The 22043-nt window shown below is 40.2% G+C and overlaps 1 protein-coding gene across 1 annotated transcript in view; it reads right to left on the bottom strand.

Annotated features, from left to right (window-relative positions):
* The window catches only part of Ush2a (usherin), a 635341-nt gene that overhangs the window by 9805 nt on the left and 603493 nt on the right, over nt 1-22043 (bottom strand). The window contains exons 64-68 of the mRNA XM_042681986.1: nt 11905-12111; nt 9609-9847; nt 8392-8600; nt 3012-3188; nt 1164-1247 (exon numbers count right to left, since the gene is read on the bottom strand). Coding sequence (XP_042537920.1) covers nt 1164-1247; nt 3012-3188; nt 8392-8600; nt 9609-9847; nt 11905-12111 — 916 coding nt within the window. The remainder of the gene's footprint in view (nt 1-1163; nt 1248-3011; nt 3189-8391; nt 8601-9608; nt 9848-11904; nt 12112-22043) is intronic.

Here is a 22043-nt window from a genome sequence, read left to right as displayed (position 1 = left end):
AGTATGTTTCTCCAATTTTGTGCTCTTGCTTACCTCAAAGACAGAAAAATGAACAAACAAGCCAGAAAAGAAAAAGAAAAAAAGAATAAAAGCCGTCTTGTTTGTATTCCCTAGAATTCATGTTGGTAATGATCATAAGCACAGAGGCATTGCACCTGTGTGTTTCTCCCCCAAGAGTATCCTCCTTTAGTTTCACTGTGTGAATGCTTACAGTCCTATATAATTTATCATGGCCCAGTGTATTTCATATCCCTCTTCTGCATATGAGAGAAAATATGCGCTGTTGAGAAATGTTTATTTTTTTTAAGTACATATGAAGCAGCCTGGTGATACACACCTGTAACCTAGTTTCATTGGAAGGTAAAGGCAGAATGATTTCAAGTCTGAGGCCAGCCTAAGAAAAATTACCCTATCTCAAAATCAAAGTAGAGCACGAAAGAGCTGGAAGCAGTCCGTAAGTGGTAGAGCAAACCCTGTATTCAACCCCAAGAACTAAAAAACAAAGTACAAATGCACATACGTTTTATGTAGCATTAATTACTAGAAAATAACACACAGTGTTAGTCTCAACTCCATTTGAACAGAAAAGATTCGTCATTTCTCTAATGTGCCCTTTTCAATGATAAGCTTTCATATATATTAAAGATTCAAAGACTCAATTTAAAAGATGCGCCTTAAAAAGTTGCAATTTTGTCTCTTCAACTAAATTGCTTATTAATACCAAGTTATAATCTTTTATGAAGCATACTGATAGAAACTTCCCAAACTTATCATTTTAGGCTCTGAACCCAGGCTATCATTATCAGGATCAGTGCAAGATGAGCTGGCTATGTTTTCTCCCCCTCGTCTCTTTCCCCTGAGTTTCTCTCTCTAAGTCACTTTTCTGTCTACAAAAGCATGGAAGTTTTAGGCAAATTTTGGTCAGTTCTCTCTGGCCTTTCCCCACCTAGCATTTCAATGATTTGGCATTTAAAAAACAATCCTACCTCCCTGCCTAATGAAAGTTCCATGAAGACTTCTACAAGTAGATTTTATACAACACAGTTCATTGCATAAAACCCGTGCTGGTACCTTTGCACAGTGTAAGTAAACAAACATAGGTGTGTTTCTTGAAAGAAAAATAGCAGGTGCTATGCCAAATATGAGACAAGTAAAATGCTCACCAGTTCCTGTAGCTGTATTGTATTGGATCAGTGGTGTCTTAACAGTTCCTACATCTGTAGTACAGGTGACCTGGAAAACAAAGGCTAGACAAAAGAAGAACTGGTAAATGATGCAGACATTCAACACTAGTAGTTGGAGGGGCTATAGGTTTGAAAGAGCAAGTTATGATACCAAGAAAAGTCTGAAAATAGGAGTCCAGAGCAAGTTGTGGGGTTTTAACTAGTGCTATAGCTTGGATGTCCAATGTCATTGAAAAGTCTATGTGTGTAAAGCTTGGTCTCGATGTGATGATGTTGAGAAGTGATGGATCCTTTATGATGTGGTCCCTACCGGGTGGTATTTAGGTCATTGGGAACATACCTGTAAAGGGGACTAGAGTTTCCATTCTCCTTGCATTCTTTTGCTTCCTGGTCATAAGGTAAGTAGTTTGTTTTCCTATGTGGTCCTGGCTGCATCCACCCAAAGTACAAAGCCACAGAGCCCACAGATCATAGATGGAACCTCCAAACTATGAGCCAGAACAGATCTTTACTCTTTGTTGTAAGCTGATTATCTCAGGAATTTGGTATAGTTATCTAACGCTGACTTCCATCTAATATACAAACTATTTTCTAATCAAAAAGTGACCCAGAGAAAGAACACATAATAAGAGCACATTCGAAAATCATCACTTAAAGATTGGGGCTTACACAGCAAAGGAAAAGAAGAAACTTTCCACAAGTAAAGGATTACAAAGTTTATATTGCTGTGAATTTGGTGTAAGCCTGTCCCTTAAATGCTTTTTGGGTCATTGAGCAAGGATTTCTTACTCAACAAGATCTTGGAAATCACAGGCTCTAAATTCCCCTTTCAAGAGCCAGGAACCTGTGACTCCTGCAAGGTCATGCAGATGGCCGGGGGCCTGGTCAAGTAGAACCTGTCTCTGCCAACTGTCAGGCCATCTTCCATTTATATCCAGCTGCCCAGGTGACCAAGAGCTGTGACAGTAAATATGTGCATCCAGGTCATTGTAAAAATTTTATGAAGTTTCAAGTACAGTAAATACAACGCTGGACCTCACTGTTTACCTCTATCATTCAGCCAAAACAAACAGCTTCCAAGTACACCAGGCAACATTCACTAATTTATCTTATAAATCTGGAGTGCTTAAAAGAATTCCGTATCTATCCTTGCGGTGACCGTGCAGATTACCAGAAAGTAGTTCCCTATTTCAATTTAAAAATAAGACAAGAGGATAAAGGACATGGTCACTATCTCGTAGGGCTGTTTGGAATCCGGAGCTACAAGAGCCCGAGTGATGAGGTGGTGTGATTTCAGCCTGCATTTTGGTTTGATTTCTTCCTGAGGACGTATAAGCCTGTGCAGTCAGCACCCTCCCCGGGACCTGCTTTAAACTGCAGTGCATCAAACAGCAAATGGGAAGGAAGACGCATTTCCATTCTGAGCTATAATTTTTCCACAAGAAGTGGCCACTTACACCAAGACATTTTAATGACGAGCATTTGCTGTGCACCTTTCAGGCTTTATAGATCACAAAGCTGGGGAACAGAACTCGTTACATACTAAGGAGTGGGATTCAGAAACTAACTTCTTGTTTGATTTCAATCCAGCTCAAGTCTCCTAAGACCCTAGGTTCTGGAGCATTCCTTAGCTGTGTTGCTTAAGGCTAATACTGTATCATTTGAGCCACAACTGTACTTCTAGCTTTATGGTGGTAAACTGGAGATAAGAGTCTCCTGAGCTTTCCTGCCCAGGTGTGGCTTCAAATCATGATCCTCAGATCTCAGCCTCCTGAGTAGCTACCATTGCAGAGTGTGAACCACTGGTTCCCAGCAACAGGAACTTACTTTGGTCTGATGTCCTTGGTAGGTAGAGCATGGTGTCCAGGCCGCTGTACACACGCTGTCCTCCATCCATTAATACGTACTCCTTGAGCCGGCCATTCAGGAGGAAGGAGTCACTCCAGTCCACCCACACCATGGACAGGTTGCTGTCCACTGAAAATGGGGCTTGGTACTGAGGCACTGCTGGGAGAAAGATAGCAGCTCTAGAAATGGTCACTTTGATATTGGGGATTGATGAGGGAGCTTTTTAGCTATGTGCAAAAATAAAAGACCCCCCCCTCCAAGCTCAGCACCAATGAAAACCTATTAAAAATAATAAAGCAACATTGGGGTGAAATAAAAGCCAATGAGAACACGTGTGGAATGCTTTCTCAGCTCCTTTGCAATTGCTTTCCCAAGGGGGGAGAAAATCAATGGAGAGTGGTGTTTTATAAATAAAACTATTAACACACAATGGATCTGCTCACCCACATAACCCTGGAGCTCATATTTCGTTACATTTTCCCTCCTTTAACAGGTAAACTGTCCTTAACACTATTAACTACAGTAGGTAGCTATTTTTCATATCAAATCAATATTTATTGCAATGAAGCCCCAAGGACTAGATGAAGTTAATATATTTTTTTCCCTTTAAACCAAACTGCTTAGATGGTGAATTATGCCCTTTTGGCACCCATTTATTTTAAAGCTCTTTCTTGAATGGTTAGTTTGTTTTCTAAGATGGTTAAAAAGCCTGGCAAACAGCAATTTGAACATCATAATTCATTGCCTTGACTAATCAATCAATAACATCGTACATTAGTATATAATAATCCAGCTCAGGTCTTCTAAGTATTGTATCAGATACAGAAGCAATGTTGTGTGCATTTTACAGGTGTGTTCTCATCATTTCATTTTCAAGCTTCTCACTAAAACAAAACAGAAATCCTTCAATGGGGCTCATCTTCAAAATGAATAATTTTTTACCAAAACAAATGAAATGATCCCATATTACCTTGTCAAGCCTGAAGAGATTAATTTCATTAGATTCCTTTTTCTCCAAAATAATCAATACCTTTAGAAAGGAATTGATGTAAGATCCATCTATATTACATTGCCTCTTAAGAAAACAGTGAGTAGTGTGAATGAATCAGTGCTTTCTTTAAAAATAAATCCATGACAGACACTAGCGGCTCATTCCTGTAATCCTAGCTACTCAGAAAGCTAAGCTCTGAGGATTGCGGTTCAAAGCCAGGCTGGGCAGACAAATCTGAGCAATTTTCATCTCCAATTAACTAGCAAAAAGCCAGAAATAGAGCAATGATTCAACTGTTAGAACACTTGCTATGAGAAAAAAAGCCAAGTGGTAGCAAAAGGCCCTGAATTGAAGCCTCAGTACTGGGACAATGAAACAAAACCCAACACAAATCCATATGCTTCTGGTGTTAGGAAAATGGAATAACATAAGGAATGATGGTGGAGGTGATATTGATCAAGATGCTTGGTACTTATAACCTGACTGAGGGAATTGTAACCGCTTGGTACAGCTACTTACTAATAATGTTTTTAAAGCAACTAAAATAATACAGTGTTTTATAATAATATGATTAAACTTTCAAGATCCATATGATCATTATCTTTTAAAGTAATAGATTTTCAGAGAACTATATAGAAAATTTTCTGCGAGTATCAATAGTTATCATTTCCCCTTTAAATATTTGTGCTCTTCCAACATGAATCCTGCCTAATATCACAATAAAACACACTATTGTGCTTATTTTCAGGCTTCCCTCTGTTTATTTTTTCTCTCTATAGAACATCAAAGAGAGCTGGCTGAGTGTAGTGCCCCAGTTCCATGGCGTGTAATCTTAGCTAGTTGAAAGGTAGAGCTGAAGAAGTTTGTGAGATCCTCATCTCAACCAGTGACTGGGTACAGTGGTTCATGCCTCTCATACCCAGTGACATGGGAAATGTAAGTAAGAAAGTCATACCTCGTACCATTCTGGGCATAAGGTAAGACATCACCTTATTCCGAAGTGCAAATAAGGGTCTAAAGGCATGGCTCAAGTGGTAGAGCTCCAGCCTTGCAAATGCCAGGCCAATCCCCAGGGGGAAGAGAGGGGGGGGGGGAGGGAGGGAGGGGGAGAAAGAGGAGGAGAAGGAGGAGGAGGAAGGTGAGAGGGGGAGAATGAGGGGGAGGAGGGAGGAGGAGAAAAAATGGGAAAAGGGGACAAAGGAGGAAGAGAAAAGAGAGAGGAGAGAGAAGACAGGGGAGAGAAGTAGGAAAGGAGAGAGAGAATGGGAGGGAGGGAAGGAGGGGAAGAAAAAGAGAAAGAGAATGAGAGAGAATGAGAACTTGCAGTTATTAAGAAAGAAATGAAGCCAGGCACTGGTGGCTCACGCCTGTAATCCTAGCTACTCAGAAGGCTGAGATCTGAGGATCATGGTTCAAAGCCAGCCCAGGCAGGAAAGTCTGTGAGACTCTTTTTTTTTTCCCAATGTGGAAAAAAAGTTATTCTTTTTTTTTAATTGTGAAAATATCATACAGAGGGGTTACAATTACATGGGCAAGATAATGAGTACATTTCTTATCAAGCATTGTTGCCTCCTCCTTTGTTTCCCCTTCCCATCCCTTCCCATCTCCCCCACCCTCACTCCCACCCCACCCCCCACCCCGGCCAAAGGTCAGATAAGTTGATGTTAGGTGAAATGAACCCCAAGATAAGGATTCAAATGTTTTTTCTTTCTTGCGATTGTTTCTAACATATTTATAAGATGATTTCTTTGTTGCTTTGTATGTCCCTTCCCCACGGTATAACCCCTGTTTTCACTGTATTTGATGTTGGTATAATTTGTGGAGGGGAAGGGACAAAAACAAATCGTTTAAATAGGGATACAGACGGACCCATTGCAACAATGAGATGTACAAGTCGTTATGTCAGTGAGCTCTTATCTCCAATAAACCACCAGAAAATCTGAAGTGGTGCTGTGGCTCAAGTGGTAGAGTGCTAGCCTTGAGCAGAAAAGCTGAAGGACAGTGCCCAGGCCCAGAGCTCAAGCCCCACTGACAAAAAAGAAAGAAAGAAAGAAAGAAAGAATGAAAGAAAGGAAGGAAGGAAGGAAGGAAGGAAGGAAGGAAGGAAGGAAGGAAGGAAGGAAGGAAGGAAGGAAGGAAGGAAGGAAGGAAGGAAGGAAGGAAGGGAAAGGAAGGAAGGAAGAGAAAGAAAGGAAGAAAGGAAGAGAAAGAAAGGAAGAAAGAAGGAAATGAAGTTTGTCTTATAGGATTTGGAGACTTTCCTGAGTGAAAACTGCAAGCTTTCATAATAATCAGGAACTTTGCATCTATGGAACTTGAGGAAATGGCAAGAGCTATTATGCCCTTGGCAGTTGACATCTAATCCTCAGAACACTTCTGAGAAGAGTGGTTCTTAACTTTTCAGGCGAGGAAATGAAGTATCCTGCCTTTTATCCAGCTGGTAGCAGGTCAAGGATTTGAAGCCAGGCCCATGGGGAACTCCAAAGCCCGCATTGTGTTGTTATCATCAGGACACATTTATTTAGAGTAGCACCATTTACTCATTCACTTTTGAATGCCCCATGGCGGTGCTTGGAAGCTGGCTCTTGATCAGTAGTACAGAGGATTGCACACAGGAGAGGCGGGAATGTACACGGAGGAGGCAGTGGTGATACACACATAGGAGGCTGAGAAGTTATGGACGGAAGGCGGGGATGGTACCCACAGGAGACAGGAGATGGCACACACAGACAGATTAATTTTGCATATACAAAATGTGGGTCCTTGCTTATTTCTGGCAGGAACTGTGCAAAAGCAGGGAAGCTGTTTGTCTAGGGTAGGAAGGCAGTCAGGAAGTTTCTGATTCATGGTTTCTCCTATCCTCATGAATCACAAGGCTTAGGAGTTTGCAGAAGATAAATGGAGAGGAGAGTGAGTGACCCTGATTCTGGGCATGTGGATACAAAGGGCCAGAAGCAGCGGGAGGTTTGAGGAAGGTGGAGAAAGTCTGAAATCTTCAGTACAAGCTTTGGTTTGACCAGAGGAACGCAGTAGTTTATAGAGTGCTGGTGAGCTTGGTGGTAATGAGTGAAAGCATCATTTCTGCTCATTTACTGCATATGGAACTGGTTATGTTGCTGCAGGTCTGGTTCTAAGTCACCGCTTCCTACTGGTCTAAATCTAGGAGGCTCAGTTCAGATCAGGGTTTATGCTGTAGTGTCCCACCCAGAGTCCTGCTCAGTTTTAAGTTGGGATAATTATTGTATCTCAAAGGTATGCTGGGAATATAATGTCCTTTGTGGTGGCCTTGGTTAGAGCACTCTCATATATACTGGAACACTTTCTCTGGGGGCTTGGGTTCCACTGAACAGACATGTTTTTTTGTCATGTGGTTTTTAGGAGCTCAGGATTGGGGCTCTGTCCTATTTGATTTCAAGGTCTTAAACAAGGTTAAGACTAACTTTCTACATCTGTAAAGTGGAAAACTCACTTCCAAGGACACTCAAGATAATTTTGGGATGTGTTATACAAGACCTGGAAGATTTATATTTAACTGAAGGCAAATTAGCTTGAAAACAGAGAATTATTTGTAAAATACTTACATGATGCCAGTAACAAACTAGTTCCTCTGAAAATGTGACCCATTTCCTAATGCAACCACCAAGTTGTCCCACACATGAAGGTCATTGTGGGAGGCACAGATTTAAGAAATACATAGGGTTTAAATTTTTTTTTTTGTGCCTGTACTGGGGTTTGAATTTAGTGCCTTGAGTTAATACATACTAAAAATAAAATAGATTAGAAAAGACTTAAAGTGAATAAAAGACAAGTCCAGGTTTAAATAAGAAACAGAGGTGGTCTATAATTGCTTATCTATTTTCCTGTTCCCATTGTTTATGTTCTAAACTGGGGTTTTCACTTGACTGTTTTTCTTTTTGTTTTTGTTTTGTCAGTCATGGGGCCTGAACTCTGGCTCTGTCCCTCAGCTCTTCAGCTCAAGGCTAGCGCTCTATCCCCTGAGCCACTGCGCCACTTCTGGCTTTTTCTGCTTATGTAGTGCTGAGGAATCGAACCCACGGCCTCAGGCATGCAAGGCAAGCACTCTACCACTGAGCCACCTTCCCAGCCCACTTGACTGTTTTTCTAGACATGAAAACCCTCCTGAATTTGCCCTTGACCTCGAGAGTGTTAAATCCCACAGTCATCTTCATGAAGGTCCAGTAGCATTCCATGTGGTTGAATTTAATCCTTGTAAGAAAATGGTTTCCAAGCTGCAGCTAGGGCCTGCTCAGCAAGCCTTGGGCCCAAAGTTGAAACCCCAGTAATCACCAAGACATAAACAACCTCCTCCTTGCTCCCTGGCTTATGGCAGCTGCCGTTTGCACTCACTCTCCTTTCCAGTGGTGAAGCTGATCCACTCGGAAGCCGTGCTGCCCACCTCATTGTGGGCCAGCACCCTCAGCTTGTAGGTGGTGTACGGCTGGAGTTCATTAAGGTTAGCTCTGTGCCCTGGCCCGGTGTACTTTGTCTCTGCTTGGGTGGACGTACAGGGCAAGGCTGAGTCTGGAGGGCAAGCCACGTACAGTTGGAGCTCATACCTAAAATGTACACGAACACACAAAGAAAAAGACAGGCAATGGAATGAGTTTTGTTCGCTTTTAAAACTGCTTTTCTTACCTGGATGCCAATCCTAGCTATGCAGGAGGCTGAGATCTGAGTATTGTGGGTGGAAGCCAGCCCTGGGCAGGAAAGTCTGTGAAACTCTTCTCTCCAATTAACCAGCAAAAACCTAGAGGTGGAGCTCAAGTAGTAGAGGACTAGTCTTAAGCACAAAAGCTCAGGGAGAGCATCCAGGCTCTGAGTTCAAACCCCCGGACTGGCTCATGTGCGCGCGCGCACACACACACACACACACACACACACACGCACGCACACACACACACAATGAAAACAAAATCCTGGTTTTCTTTTAGGAGAAGACTTTTTTTCATGGAAGCATAGCTCTTTAAATGTTTCATTTGCAGAAAGCTGATCTCAGAAGCACTTTGTTAATATGGCTGAGATAAGCAGGAGAGGCAAATCAGAGTGACGGGAAGGGAACCAACATTCACAGACTTTGCTGTCAGCCCAACAGCTAGTCTTTTTGCTTAGTACATAGAAGAGAGTTGTCTTTTTCGAGAGGAGAATGGTAATTGTTCTCTGTTTAGAATAAAACATTTCTTTCATCCTCCAGAATATTTCAGGGAAGTAGTTTCTTTGTTCTTTCAAACAAGGGCTCATTCTCACATTTTAAATCAGATCAGAGCAAGTCTCATCTAACTACAGACATTTATTTTGCCTATGGAACACAGGGCTCCAAAGAACCATAAAGAAGAGTATATGTTTCTCATGAATATGAACATACTGCATCATCTTACTTATTTAGAGGTGATTCTGTTTACTTTTCTATCATTAGTTGATTTTATGATGTTAACATTATCACGGGTAACATCGCTCAAATGGATTTATTTTGCTATAGGTATTGCTTATGAAGTAAGCCCTTCTTGGGGAATGATGGGTGGCAATATGTCCAATTGGTTTATTCCCCCTTTCTGCTGACCCACTACCTCTGAATGACACCATTGGCTAGCAGGGGGTTGCTCCACTGGATGGACGCTGTCCTTGAAGTCAGCATCTGGACCTGAGGAGAGGGTAGCCCTGCGGGTGGAGCAGGATGAGTTCTCAGCTCAGCTGTTGGGCCTTTGCTGCAGCAATTGAAACAGGTGCAGGCTTCCACTCCAATGAAGTATGTGGTGAAGGGTTGCAGGTTGTAAAGAGTCTGCTGGGTGGCCATGCCTTCTGACAACTGGGAGGAAAGAAAGCAATGTGAGGCATCAGGAGTCAAAGACAGTTGATTGACATTTATTTATCAGTGTGCCACCTAGCGGGGGACTGTGGAAGATGCAATATGGGGCCCAGTACAGCATTCCTCCTACAGGAATCATTAATCCACTTGTTGCAAGCAATATGAAAGATCAGTAGAAGTTAAAAGCAAGAGCACAGAGATTATAAGGTACAACTCTATCCGTCATCTTACCTTAGAAAGTATTGCAAAATGGTGCAGGACACATAATTATCAAAATAGGTATATGCAATATTCAGAATGCTGTCTTTCCAGAAAAATCTAATTACCTGATTTGAATTATATTTCTGATCACCAGCTTTCGTACTCTGCCAGTGTAACTTGCATGTCATTTTTCTAGGTCAAAAAAAAATTCCCTAGGATGAATGTGAGAGACACAGGTATATATACTTATGGTCTTACAAGTTCACCTTCTCCTTTGAGGGTATTCATTTTTTATGAAACCAATTGTCTTTGTAGAATTATAAACTTTTTTGAGCAAACTTCTAACCTAGTTGTGACTTAAATAAATACTATTTGGATAAGAAGCATTCAGAAACCAGAAGTTAATTTCCGCCTCAACATAAGTAACACGATTAAGAAGAGCTACCTGTAATTTTTGAAAAAAGTGTATACAATGCATCTCAAACAGAAATTATTTTAGCTTGTTAATATTATGACTTTAGAAGCATAGATAATCAAGGGTTGATTGTATTTACACGATCTATATTTACAAGGTACGAAGCCGTGTTGAACATATGCTAATACCCCTTTAACATTCAATACAAGGTTTTGCTGTATGTGAATCAGTGCTTGAAGTTGTGTTCCAATACCTGACATTCTGGCCTCAGAGGATTTCTCCATACTTGGCCAAAGTGTCTAAATTGGCGGAACTAATTTACAATGTGATACAGGGATCTGTACAAGCTCTGTATATGAGAGATGTGTGAACAGAGTATTATAATCTCTACTTTGTTCATGAGCAATGTGGCAGTGGCACAGGCCACGGAGATGAAGGACTGCCCATCTGGCTTTCAGTCTCTTCACTTTAATAATGCAGGAAGTGGCCTCCTTGGTTCTTATCATCCCTCCTGCCAGGGGTTTGGCTAAAATACAACATGCACTGTGTATATGTCTCCTTGGAAACGAGCAGTGGAGCCAGAGATGGGCGGAGGGAGTGATTCTCTCTCTTCTAACAGGCTACATTTGAATGAACCCAAACACTAAATGTTCACTGGTAGAGAGACGTGTGTATGTCAAAACATACATCAGAATGGAGACTCATCAAATTGCCTTTGCTCACTTCTTTTTTCGGGATTACTATTTACTCTATCCATCATTACTATTTGTTAGTGTCTTAGTATGTGCTCAGTCTATGTTTAACTAATAAAGAAAATCAATTTATTATTATTATCTTTCACATTTATGGAGTCTTGAATCCCACCATTAGCATTTCTCTTAATGAGTTTCCACATTTTCTGCATGGTTCTTAAAAAAAAAATGCATCTTGGGGCTGGGAAGGTGGCTCAGTGGTAGAGCGCTTGCTTTGCATGCATGAGGCCCTGGGTTCGATTCCTCAGCACCGCATAAGCAAAAAGAAAAAAGCCGGAAGTGGCGCTGTGGCTCAAGAGGTAGAGCACTAGCCTTGAGCTGAAGAGCTGAGGGACAGCGCCCAGGCCTAGAGTTCAGGCCCCATGACCAGACCCTTCCCACCCCCTCCCCCCCCAAAAAATGAATCTTTTCCTCTCTGAGTGATCACTGTGCCACCGAGTTCAGAGGGCAGCTGAGAACAGAAGGGGAAGAAAGAAGGTTGGAGAGGAAGAAAAAGTAAGAGCATCATGGTACTAACTGAAAAAAATTAGTTATTATAGAATATATTCTTTTTGTGTGCTTGTTTTCTTTTGGCCGCACTGGGATTGAATTTGTTTTCCTGCTTGCAAGGCAGGAATTCTACCACTTGGGCCATGCTTCCAATCTCAGGAATGACTTTTAAGGTGAGGTAGTTCTGGGTTTTAGCTCACCGCAGCCTGTGATCCACTGGCATTGGAGAACAGTCTGTAGAGACTGACATTCCCGTTGGGCTTGGCAGGGATGCTGATGTTGACCACTGCTTGAGTAGAGGAGATTGCATGGAAAGTGGGGGCTGTGAGCCCTTCCGGAGGGGCTGGCCCTGTTCTACACCGTGTCCAGTTGCTCCAGGCTTTTCCTGCAGAATTCACTGACCAGACCTCCAAAGAGTAACAACAACAAGACCAGTCAATAGCAAGGTATAGCAGAATGGAGACAAATTCATCAATGGAAAGCAACTAAAGGCAACAGAATGTGACGGAACGTCGATCGTGAAGCCTCATAATCCTGAAGGACCATGCATACAAGCAGGGGCCCTGTAGGGTTGCAGAGTGACACAAGTTTCCATGGTTTCAGCCAGGGAAGTTGGGTGATTTTTGTCAACTTCTGCAAACCGGATGGATCTGCACACTACATAAAGCTCAGCAATTCTTCAACACCATCTCCACTAAATCTGCATGAAAATTAAATTTTCTTTCATCAAGGAGGGAATAAACATATGGAAAGATGTATAATCTTATTTATCAAGAACCATTTGTATAATTAAACACGAATATCCTAAAAGGTTGCCTTAGGTCGTTATTTGCATGAGTAAGTAATTTGTTGGATGTCAGGTGCAATAGACAGAGTAGATGGATGTGTGAGTATATAGGGTTAAATTAGGCCCAATAATAGCCAACTACAGAGTGATCAATCAGAATGATAGATCTAAATGGCAATACAAGAAGACTGTCTGTGTGTTTAGGAGGGAGAGTATTCCTTAGTAAGCTTTCATGTGCAAGTTTAACCTCAGGAATTTTTTTTTCTCTCAGTCAATGTCTTCTAACTCTCTATATTAAAAAAAAATCACCCTGAGGTTTCGTTTTCCTAACATCACATTATTTTAATGTTTTTGTTTCTTTCATGCATGTGTTTCTAACGCATTTATAATATTATCTCTTTGTTGCTTTGTATGTCCCTCCCCCACAGTGTAACCCCCGCTTTCACTATATTTGATGTCAGTATAACATGTGGAGGAGATGGGGACAAACAAGTCGTTTAAGGATTCAGGTGGACCTGTTGCAACAATGAGAAGTACAAAATGTCATGTCAAAACCAGCTTTACAATGTCGGGGGGGGGGGGGAGGGGGGGTATGATTGGGTGGGAGGGAGGGGGGAGGCTGGGAAGGGAGGTGAAGGGTAAACAAAGGAGGAGGCTGCAATGCTTGGTAAGAAATGTATGCATTATCCTGCCCATGTAATTGTAACCCCTCTGTACAGTATGTTCTCAAATAAAATAAAATTAAATTAAAAAAAAAAAAATCACCCTGAGCCATAATGATAATCCTGGAAAACCTATCTGATTTTATACTATACACATTCCAGGTTTATTTAAAAGGCATGCAAAGTGTTCAAGATGTAAGATATTTAGGGAAAAAAAATCAGTGAGTACTTTTGAGGTAATGTTTTGTTTTTGTTTGTTTTGCTTTTACATCAATAATGTCTTCAAGAGAAGAAACACTCAGATAGTTAGACCAACTCCTATTAGTGTTTTCATACATTTTTTTTGCAGAATCCTTTGTAAAAGCAAATTTCTGAGGTTGAATTGCTGTCAAATGCAAATCTCCAGCCCCTTGCTGATAGAATTGCCAGCAGCCCCATTTTGAAAAGAGACAACTAACCTACTTACATAGTCAAACCTGCTCTTTTAAGAGCTCAGCTACCTCTTCTTACCATTTGCATATAATCATTCACATCTGTATCTTTTACAGAGCACTTTAACACATGTTAGTTTACTTCATCCTTACAAGGGGCAACCTTACAAGGTAAGTGGAAACTGTATTATTAGCCCCCTTTGCAGGTGAGAAAATTGAGACTCAGAAAATGTCATTCTTGTTTAGTGGGGCAGAAGTTTTGAGAATGGGAACTAAAATCCTGCCTTCCAATGTTCTTTCTAATAAACTTGAGCTGTAAGTCATCCATATGTGTTAAAAAGGGGTACAGGATGATAAGAATTAAGTTACTTGTTCATAGGTGAATACCTGCAGCTTAGGTAAGGTCTCCCTTAGGAAATGGTTGGTAGATGTATTTAGTGCATTACAAGGAGGTGGGATTCCTGAAATGGGCCAGGAAAATGAGCTAGCAATGGGAGGGCTGGGCTTTGTTGAAGCTACAGTTGAGGTCAGAATACAATTTCAGCTGCTCTTGTCCCCTCTGAAAAGGCCAAGGTCAGTTCTACAATAGTAAGGTAGGAGTGAAGGGTTATTCATGACGAGATCGGGATTCAGGACTGTTGGAGAAAAATTCCTAGTTCCAAGCCAAACTCTTTCACTGAATTTTACCAGAAGGTACCTTGGGGCCAGCTTCAGTGGCAAGATTAGAAAAGAAAATATTCTCTGAAATAATATAAAACACAAATATCAACATCAAATACTTTGGGGGGGGGGGCGGAGACTTGTGTTAGTGATTGAAAGGCATGTAGAATTTTAACCAGAGTTACAATGAATGGGAGAAAGAGAAAGGGATGGAGGTGGAATCAGATATAATGAGAGAAAACAGTCAAGCAAGATGCTGATTAATTACTGAGGAGCACAGCAGTAGTGCAGATATAGAATATTGAGGGACAATGAAAAAAAAAAGGCAAATCGTAGAGAGAGCTCAGCACAGTTCCAGCCCATGTTTGTGAACCAGAACTGTTCTTTCGTGTTCAACGGGAAGGGAGAATCCTTAAGGAATTAACTGGTGTTGAAGATAGTACTAGAGCTCATGCCTTCCTGTTGGCTGAAGCTTTTACTAGGTGGAGCTCGTTTCTATTTATCTATTTATTTATTTATTTGTCAGTAGTAGGGCTTGAACTCAAGGGCCCAGGGATACCTGAGCTCTTTTTGTTCAAGGCTAGCACTCTACTGCTATGAGTCACAGCACTATGTCTTGTTTTCTGGTGGCTAATTGGAGTCTTATGGACTTTCCTGTCCAGCCTGGCTTTTAACCAAGATGATGCTCAGATCTTAGCCTCCTGAGTAGCTAGGATTACAGGGTGAGCCATCGATGTCTGGCTTCAAATTGTGATTTTTGTCTGTTAGGAGGCTTGAACTCTGGGCTTGGGCACTGTCCCTGTGCTCTTCAGCTCAAGGCGAGCGCTCCACCACTTGAGCCACATCACCACTCCCGGTTTTCTAGCGGTTTATTGGAGATAAGAGTTTCTCAGTGTTTTCTGCCTGGGCTGGCTTTGAACCATGATCCTCAGATCTCAGTCTCCTGAGTAGGTTAGGAACAGGCGTGAGCCACCAGTGCCCGGCTTGCTATATTTCTTTAAAGAAACACGTTTCTCCAAAAACACTTCGCAATACAAAATCCCCTGTTACTAACAGAGAATGTGGTTAGGATCTAGTGTCTTTTTGTCTTTGAAAGGAGACCTTCATAACACATTGCTCTTGTTCCTAGACTTTCTTTTTAGTATTCAATCAATTTGAGATCAAAATAGAATTCATATAAATGAACATGCTTATGCAAAGTAGGATCAGCTTATTTACATGAGCTACTGTAAAAAGGAAAACAGTTGCAAGGAAGAGAAAGCTGAGGTAATATAGCACTGGGTCTCATAAAACCTCAAACACAAGCAGTATCCCTGTTATAACAAACACCGAAAGGAAAGGCAAAAAGAGTCTGTGAATGATAAGCTTTTCTGCCTCTGTGTCTCAGTCTTCTCTGTCTTGGCTCTGACTCTGTTCTTCTCTCTCTTTCTGCTGATATAAAAGAATATCCATTATAGAAAATTCACTGTGTACATTTTTTTAAAGGGGTGGTACCAGGCCTTAAACTCAGATCTTTATGCTTTGGCTATGCTTTTTGCTCTACCATTTGAACCATACCTTTAGTCTAATATTTTTTTCTGGCTAATTGGAGAGGGAGTTTCAAAGATCTTTCTGCCTGGATTGGGTTTGAACTGTGATTTCCCAGGTCTCAGGCTCCTGAGTACCGAGGATCATAGGCATGAACCACTGCTAACCATCCATCTCTACGGATTTTTGTTTATGCCCAGTTATGAGATTAGGAACAAAAAAAATACAAACACAGAATATGCTTATGATTTCTGTTGAGAAACAATGCACCAAGATTTGGACACATCGTCACAGGATGGTATAATGGCTTGCATCCTACATATTCTACAAAAGCTTGTGTATTGATGTTTTTGTCCCCAGTGCAGCAGTGCTTAAAGATGGGGTTTCTGGACGTTATTGATCTGAAGAATGCTGATAGGAATTGAATAATTAATTTATGTGTTTGTAACATAACAGTATACTGGGAGGTAAAACTTGAGGAGGTGAGATGTACTTGGAAGACGTAGATCATGGGGCTGGGGGTGCTGCTGCTGGTGGTGCTATCTTATCTTTAGCCCCTTTCTGGATGCCACAAGATGCACCGTTTTGTCCCACTATGTGTTCCCTAATTACTCTGACTCTCCAAAGACCCAGAAACAATGGAGCCAAGTAACCACGGATTGCCAGCTGCGAAACCATGAGCCCAAACAAGTCTTTCTTCTTTTGTGTATCTCTTCCATTTTGTTACAGTGATAGAAAGCTACTAATGGAGGTGGAGTAAGAGGCAGCCGAAACCTTACATGGGAATATTTGAACAACATATCCTGATTTATTCATCTCTCCTCTTTTCCCCCCTTCCCCTTTCTCTTCCTTCCCCTTCTACCTCTCTTTCCCAGTCCTCCTTTTATTTCCCCAACCCCTTCTTCCTTCCCTCTCCCCGCCACCCCTTTGGCATTGGAGTTTAGGACTCTATATATACTAGTAAAGCACTCTACCACTGAGCTGCATTCCCAGCCCTCTGATATTTCTTTTTTTTTACTTTTTAGGAATCAATATAAGAATCAGAAAATGAAATCTCCATGAAATATAGTTTACCATTCAGAATAAAACTACTAGCACTGATTAAGCAACATTTCAACTACCTCTACTTTCTTTCTTGGTTTGTGATGGGGTTGAGAACACAATTATGAATTTATGGTGTCTTGGCAAGCCCAGTTCTTCAAACTTGGGCTTGGAAGGCGTTGGAAGTAGGTGGCCTCACGGCATTCTTCCCAATTCTCATCCTTCCTGGAAGTTAGATATAGGAATTCCTCTCCCTCAGGCAAGTCATAACACTAGAACTTTCCCCATTCCATACAAAACAGACCATAAAATCTAATAAAAAGCCACCGGTCATGTCTTCCTTGGTGATCCTTGAAGAGGCTACTTCTCCATTCCTGGAAGAAATCCTGAACAAAGTGGTCAAGAAGAATCTGAACAGAAAGCCAGAAGGACGATCTGAACAGAAGTGTACCCTTTTCAGTCCACTATCATTTGTCCAGCTCCATTTCCAAATAGCTATCCATTTAATCAAACCCAAACATAAAAAATCAGCCTTATTTTGGTCTTTGAATCTTCATTTTTGAAGACCCTGGTGCCACTGTGATTATATATATTAAAATATTTTTCTCTTATTAACCTGTATTTTGTTATGGAATTTGTTTATAAACCTTACAACTATACCTAAATAGCAACTCAATCATCTAACCCATCTGTTTTTTTACTCCATTATCAATTTTCAATTTCTTTTCATGTTATATCTGTTTACAGTTGTACTGTGTGTTATCTTCAGCACCTTCAGTCATTGAAATAAATGTTATATGAATGTATCCCTTACAGCTTCAGCAATCATCATAAAGGTCATCACTATGTTTATCACAGTTACAGAACGAACCAGAGTTCACTAACTTTGCAGAATTATCTCCTGACTCTTTGTTTTCACTTCTGGAGACCTGGGTATTTGTGGAACATTTCTGGGTGTCATTTTTCCCCTTCTTGCTTTCCAGAAGGATATTATATAAAGTACTCTAAGATCCATTCAGCCCAACATTTCTCCTTTGCATTTTATACTAGGAAGAAAGTGAGGATTTGTGAACACAACTGTAATAACTTGTATAGGTGGGGTGAAAGAGAAGAGCCTACAATTCAGTAGAGAATGGAAGGAGTAAGGTATACAAATTTCTGTCAGTGTGGTGTCTTCTGGGTCCTTACACCAGAGGTTGATTCTTCAGTGAGGATTTTACCCTTGACTCGAAAGGAATGTTCACTTTAACGCTGAAAATAACCTTCTTCCTGAAATCATTTTCTTTCTAAGGACTGATATTTTTCAAGAATAATCTTAGTGATAAAGAATATTGCTAATGTAAATTCAAAGGAGGCATCCTTGATTTGTTTTTTAATTATCATATAAGAATGAAAATCTCTTAGTTGAAACTATTATATGATCCTTTTATGTTTTAGTTTCATTTTCTTTATTTTATTATTCTCTTTAAGAAGCTGTACAAAAGGGTTTCAATTCAGCGTGTGAATTTATGAGCACAATGCATCTTGATCAATATCACCCCCTTTCTTTCTCCCTTCCCCATCAACCATAACCAGACCCATCCCTTCAAGTTTTCCTGTTGTTATATGTACACTGAGTATTTTGGCTGTATTTTCTTACTATTCCCCTCTCCATCCTGCCCCCTCCTCCCCTTCATCCTCTTTTTTGTTGTTGTTCAGAGATTTTTTTTTTATTGTGAAAATACTGTACAGAGGGGTTACAATTACATGGGCAAGATAATGAGTACATTTCTTATCAAGCATTGTAGCCTCCTCCTTTGTTTCCCCTTCCCATCCTATCCTCTCCTGCCTCCCCCCTCCACCAAAGTTGTAAAGTTCGTTTTCAACATAACGACTTGTACATCTCATTGTTGCAATGAGTCCACCTGCATCCCTATTTAAACGATTTGTTTTTTCCCTTCCCCTCCACAAATTATAACAACATCAAATACAGTGAAAGTAGGGGTTATACCGTGGGGGAGGGACATACAAAGCAACAGAGAAATAATCTTATAAATGTGTTAGAAACAATTGCATGAAAGAAAAAAAACATTTGAATACATTAAGCTGAGAACATTCTTTAAGTCTTGTAAAAACTCAGGGAGCAGATTTGGCGATGTTTTCTCTGTTATAAGCACCCAGCTGGTGTTTGTTTCATCTTGCATTTGCTATTATTTTTCTACATAAAAATGGAATACAGGAATAACAAACTACAGAAAGCCCTCTCATCTCTTGACTCATAAGGTAAGTGATGTTGACTGTCCTTGTCCTTGGTACAATTTGAGATTTTGCTCTTTCTTCAAGTGGCTTATTTGAAGAATTGTATTATATCTATTGAATCTTAAAGGGTTAGGAGATGGAAGAATTTTGAATCCCCTGCAATTTCAGTGATAATCTATAGTATGTTCCTTATGGAATATGGATAACTATTTTTTTAAAAAAATATTATCTTTAAGTAGCTGTACAAAGAAGTTTCCATGTTAAAAGATAGTTTATGAATACAGTATATCTAGATCAATATCACCCCTTCCTGCCATCCCCATCCCTTCCCTCACTCTTCTTAACTTTGTAGGCTATACATTGGATTCTGCACTATGGGCAACTTTTGATTGAAAAAAAAATCCCAACAATTCAGAAGACAAGAAGCAAATGAGACAACCCCATCATTTTTACAAACCAGAGAATGGTGGATCTGTTATTGATTCACATCAGAAATAAAAATCCAACATGAACAGCCATGCCAGTAATTAATAAGGAGAGTAAACAGGTTGCATGTTAACAGGCAAACAATTAAATTATTTGTTTCCTAAGGCCGTGTAATGTGATTGCTATCTCATTCCCTGGAGGGAGACAAATAGATATTAAAAAGGTCTTTCCAATACCTGTATCAGCTAAGGCCAACAGCTAATTCAATAGATTCGATCAAAATCACCACTTCCCTCCCAGCTCCTGATTTATGACTTTGGCTGCTGTTCGGTCATCACTCATTGCAGTTTGCTCTTGAGTGCTCATAAATTATGCCTCATAAATAAAAAGATACAATCAAGGAAATCATATCAATTCATCTGCAACCTTGGAGGATATTTTCCCATGGTATTTACGCTAATGCCTTTTTAAAAGGTAGCTCGTAGTGAGTTTTGAATATGTTTGAATAGCAATATGCCAAAATGGGCTTGGCCAGAATTGTGGTTACAGTGGTTCGTGGTGAGAAAGAGAAGGCAATACATCTGAAATTACATTATTACAAGAATGTTTTATTTCACAACTAGTCCTGTAAGCTCCAGTTGTAAAGGAGTAACTTGCTGAAAAGTCAGTTAGTTGTCTTTTTTACTGTCTACCTGTTTGATTATTTTTTGTCATCAGATAGGCTTTTTTTTAGTATCTCTGTCTGCATGGTACTTTATTGGATATGCTATAACCACACTTTTACAGATATAGTTCCTGCTTTCTAAGTTCCTTTCATCTAAAAACCATTTTGGAACAGGCAAGACAGAACATGATTTTAAATGAAATCTAGGACTCAGGTGAAGAAAGGTTCAGGGCAAAGCTGTGTGTAGGTGGCTCATGCCTGTTAGTTACTCAAGAAGCTAAAATCTGAGGATTATAATTCAAAGCTAGCATTGGCAGGAAAGTCCATGACACTATGATCTCCAATTAAACTACCCAAAACCTGGAAATAGAGCTGTGGCTTAAGGAATAGAATGCAAAGTTTGAGTGAAAAATCTAAGGGACAGTCCCTTGGTTCTAGTCTTGCGCGCACACACACACATACACATACACACACACAGAAAAAGGAAAACAGATATACTTGCTATATATGCTAGAAAAGAAACAATAATCTAATCTATCTATCTATCTATCTATCTATCTATCTATCTATCTATCTATCTATATATCTATGGGTGGCCATATAGTTGAGATATTAGCTTTGTGCAGGGTATTTTCCTAGGAGATGATAGTCAAGCCAAGACACAATTGGCAGGAAGCCACAATGTGATGATCTGCAAGAAGAGAATTCTATGTAAAAGGGAGAATCTATGCAAAAGGGCTAATGCAGCTGGCTTTATTTTATTATTAACCCTTGTTATTTATGGGCAAAGAAAGAAGAGAGTGACATGACAATTTAGAAGACATTAGGTCTAGGGAGCAATTCCACAGTGCTCTTCTGGGTTAGAGTTACTTGTTACAGATCAATAAGAGATTTGAACCTTATAGCATCCTGAGTTTAGCCACAACTCTTTTTGTACTTTCACTCCAGAGCCTTGAAGACTAGAACTAAAATCATGGCTTTTCAGAAATATGGTTCCTATGTTAAAATTTGTTCATTGGATGAGATTTTCCTATTCTGCATCATTATTAGTTAACATTCCTCAAAGAAATCCCCAAGCTTGAGGAAAGAAAAACATTGGTGCAAGTCAATTGGTTCCTCAGAGAAAAGAATATTATTTCTGGTTTTCATTACAAATATGCCTATAGACATCAAAGAGATCACTGTACAGTTTCTAGCTGCTTATAGGCATCTTAGTAACGATCAGATCCATCAACAGATAAATCAATAAACAAGGAGAAGTTCTAACCATCTTCTTAAAGATTTCAGCTGAAGGCAACTGACTTACTTAAATATATCAATGGGGTTTTCTACCCATAGATTTGATTTCTTCATGGGACCAAGTATTAGTTTACTTAGAAGTTGATGGAAATATATGGTTCAAGAGCTTACATGAAATCCAAGTTAAGTCTTTAAATTTACTCAGTATTTTATCATTAATTCCAGAGGGGCAAGTCACCTCGGCAAGCCTGCCACGTGATGTGGTAGTCTAGAAAGGATCTAATTGAAGAAAATAATGTAATATACAGGATGAGAACTAGCTCTATCATTGGCTGTAAGGACACACTGGCTTTCCTCAAGATTATCCTCTGATCTTCTCTGCCCTGTTTGTGATCTGGGAGACTGAATTCTGTAGATTGCTTCACCTGGGATCTTTTCTCCTCTGGCTTCTTTGCAGCTGGGCCTGTTCCAAGGGAGGAAAGAGTTTGGAGGCTATATTCTTCCCATTCCCTCTCTTTGGCAGCATAGTTGGACAAAGGTTACATCCTTCTCAAAGTTCTGCCCTTATCCTATTAGAGACCTGCAAGGAAACAGGTCTTGGCTATTCCTAGTCCTTGAATACTTAACTTTTCTTTACTAAATTTCCAAATTCTGCTTACAGCTT

The sequence above is a fragment of the Dipodomys spectabilis genome, unplaced genomic scaffold (assembly GCF_019054845.1).
Source record: "Dipodomys spectabilis isolate Male_0828 unplaced genomic scaffold, ASM1905484v1 ptg000069l, whole genome shotgun sequence".
In the NCBI taxonomy this organism is placed as follows: Eukaryota; Metazoa; Chordata; class Mammalia; order Rodentia; family Heteromyidae; genus Dipodomys; species Dipodomys spectabilis.
This window is presented reverse-complemented; position numbering and strand designations above follow the sequence as displayed.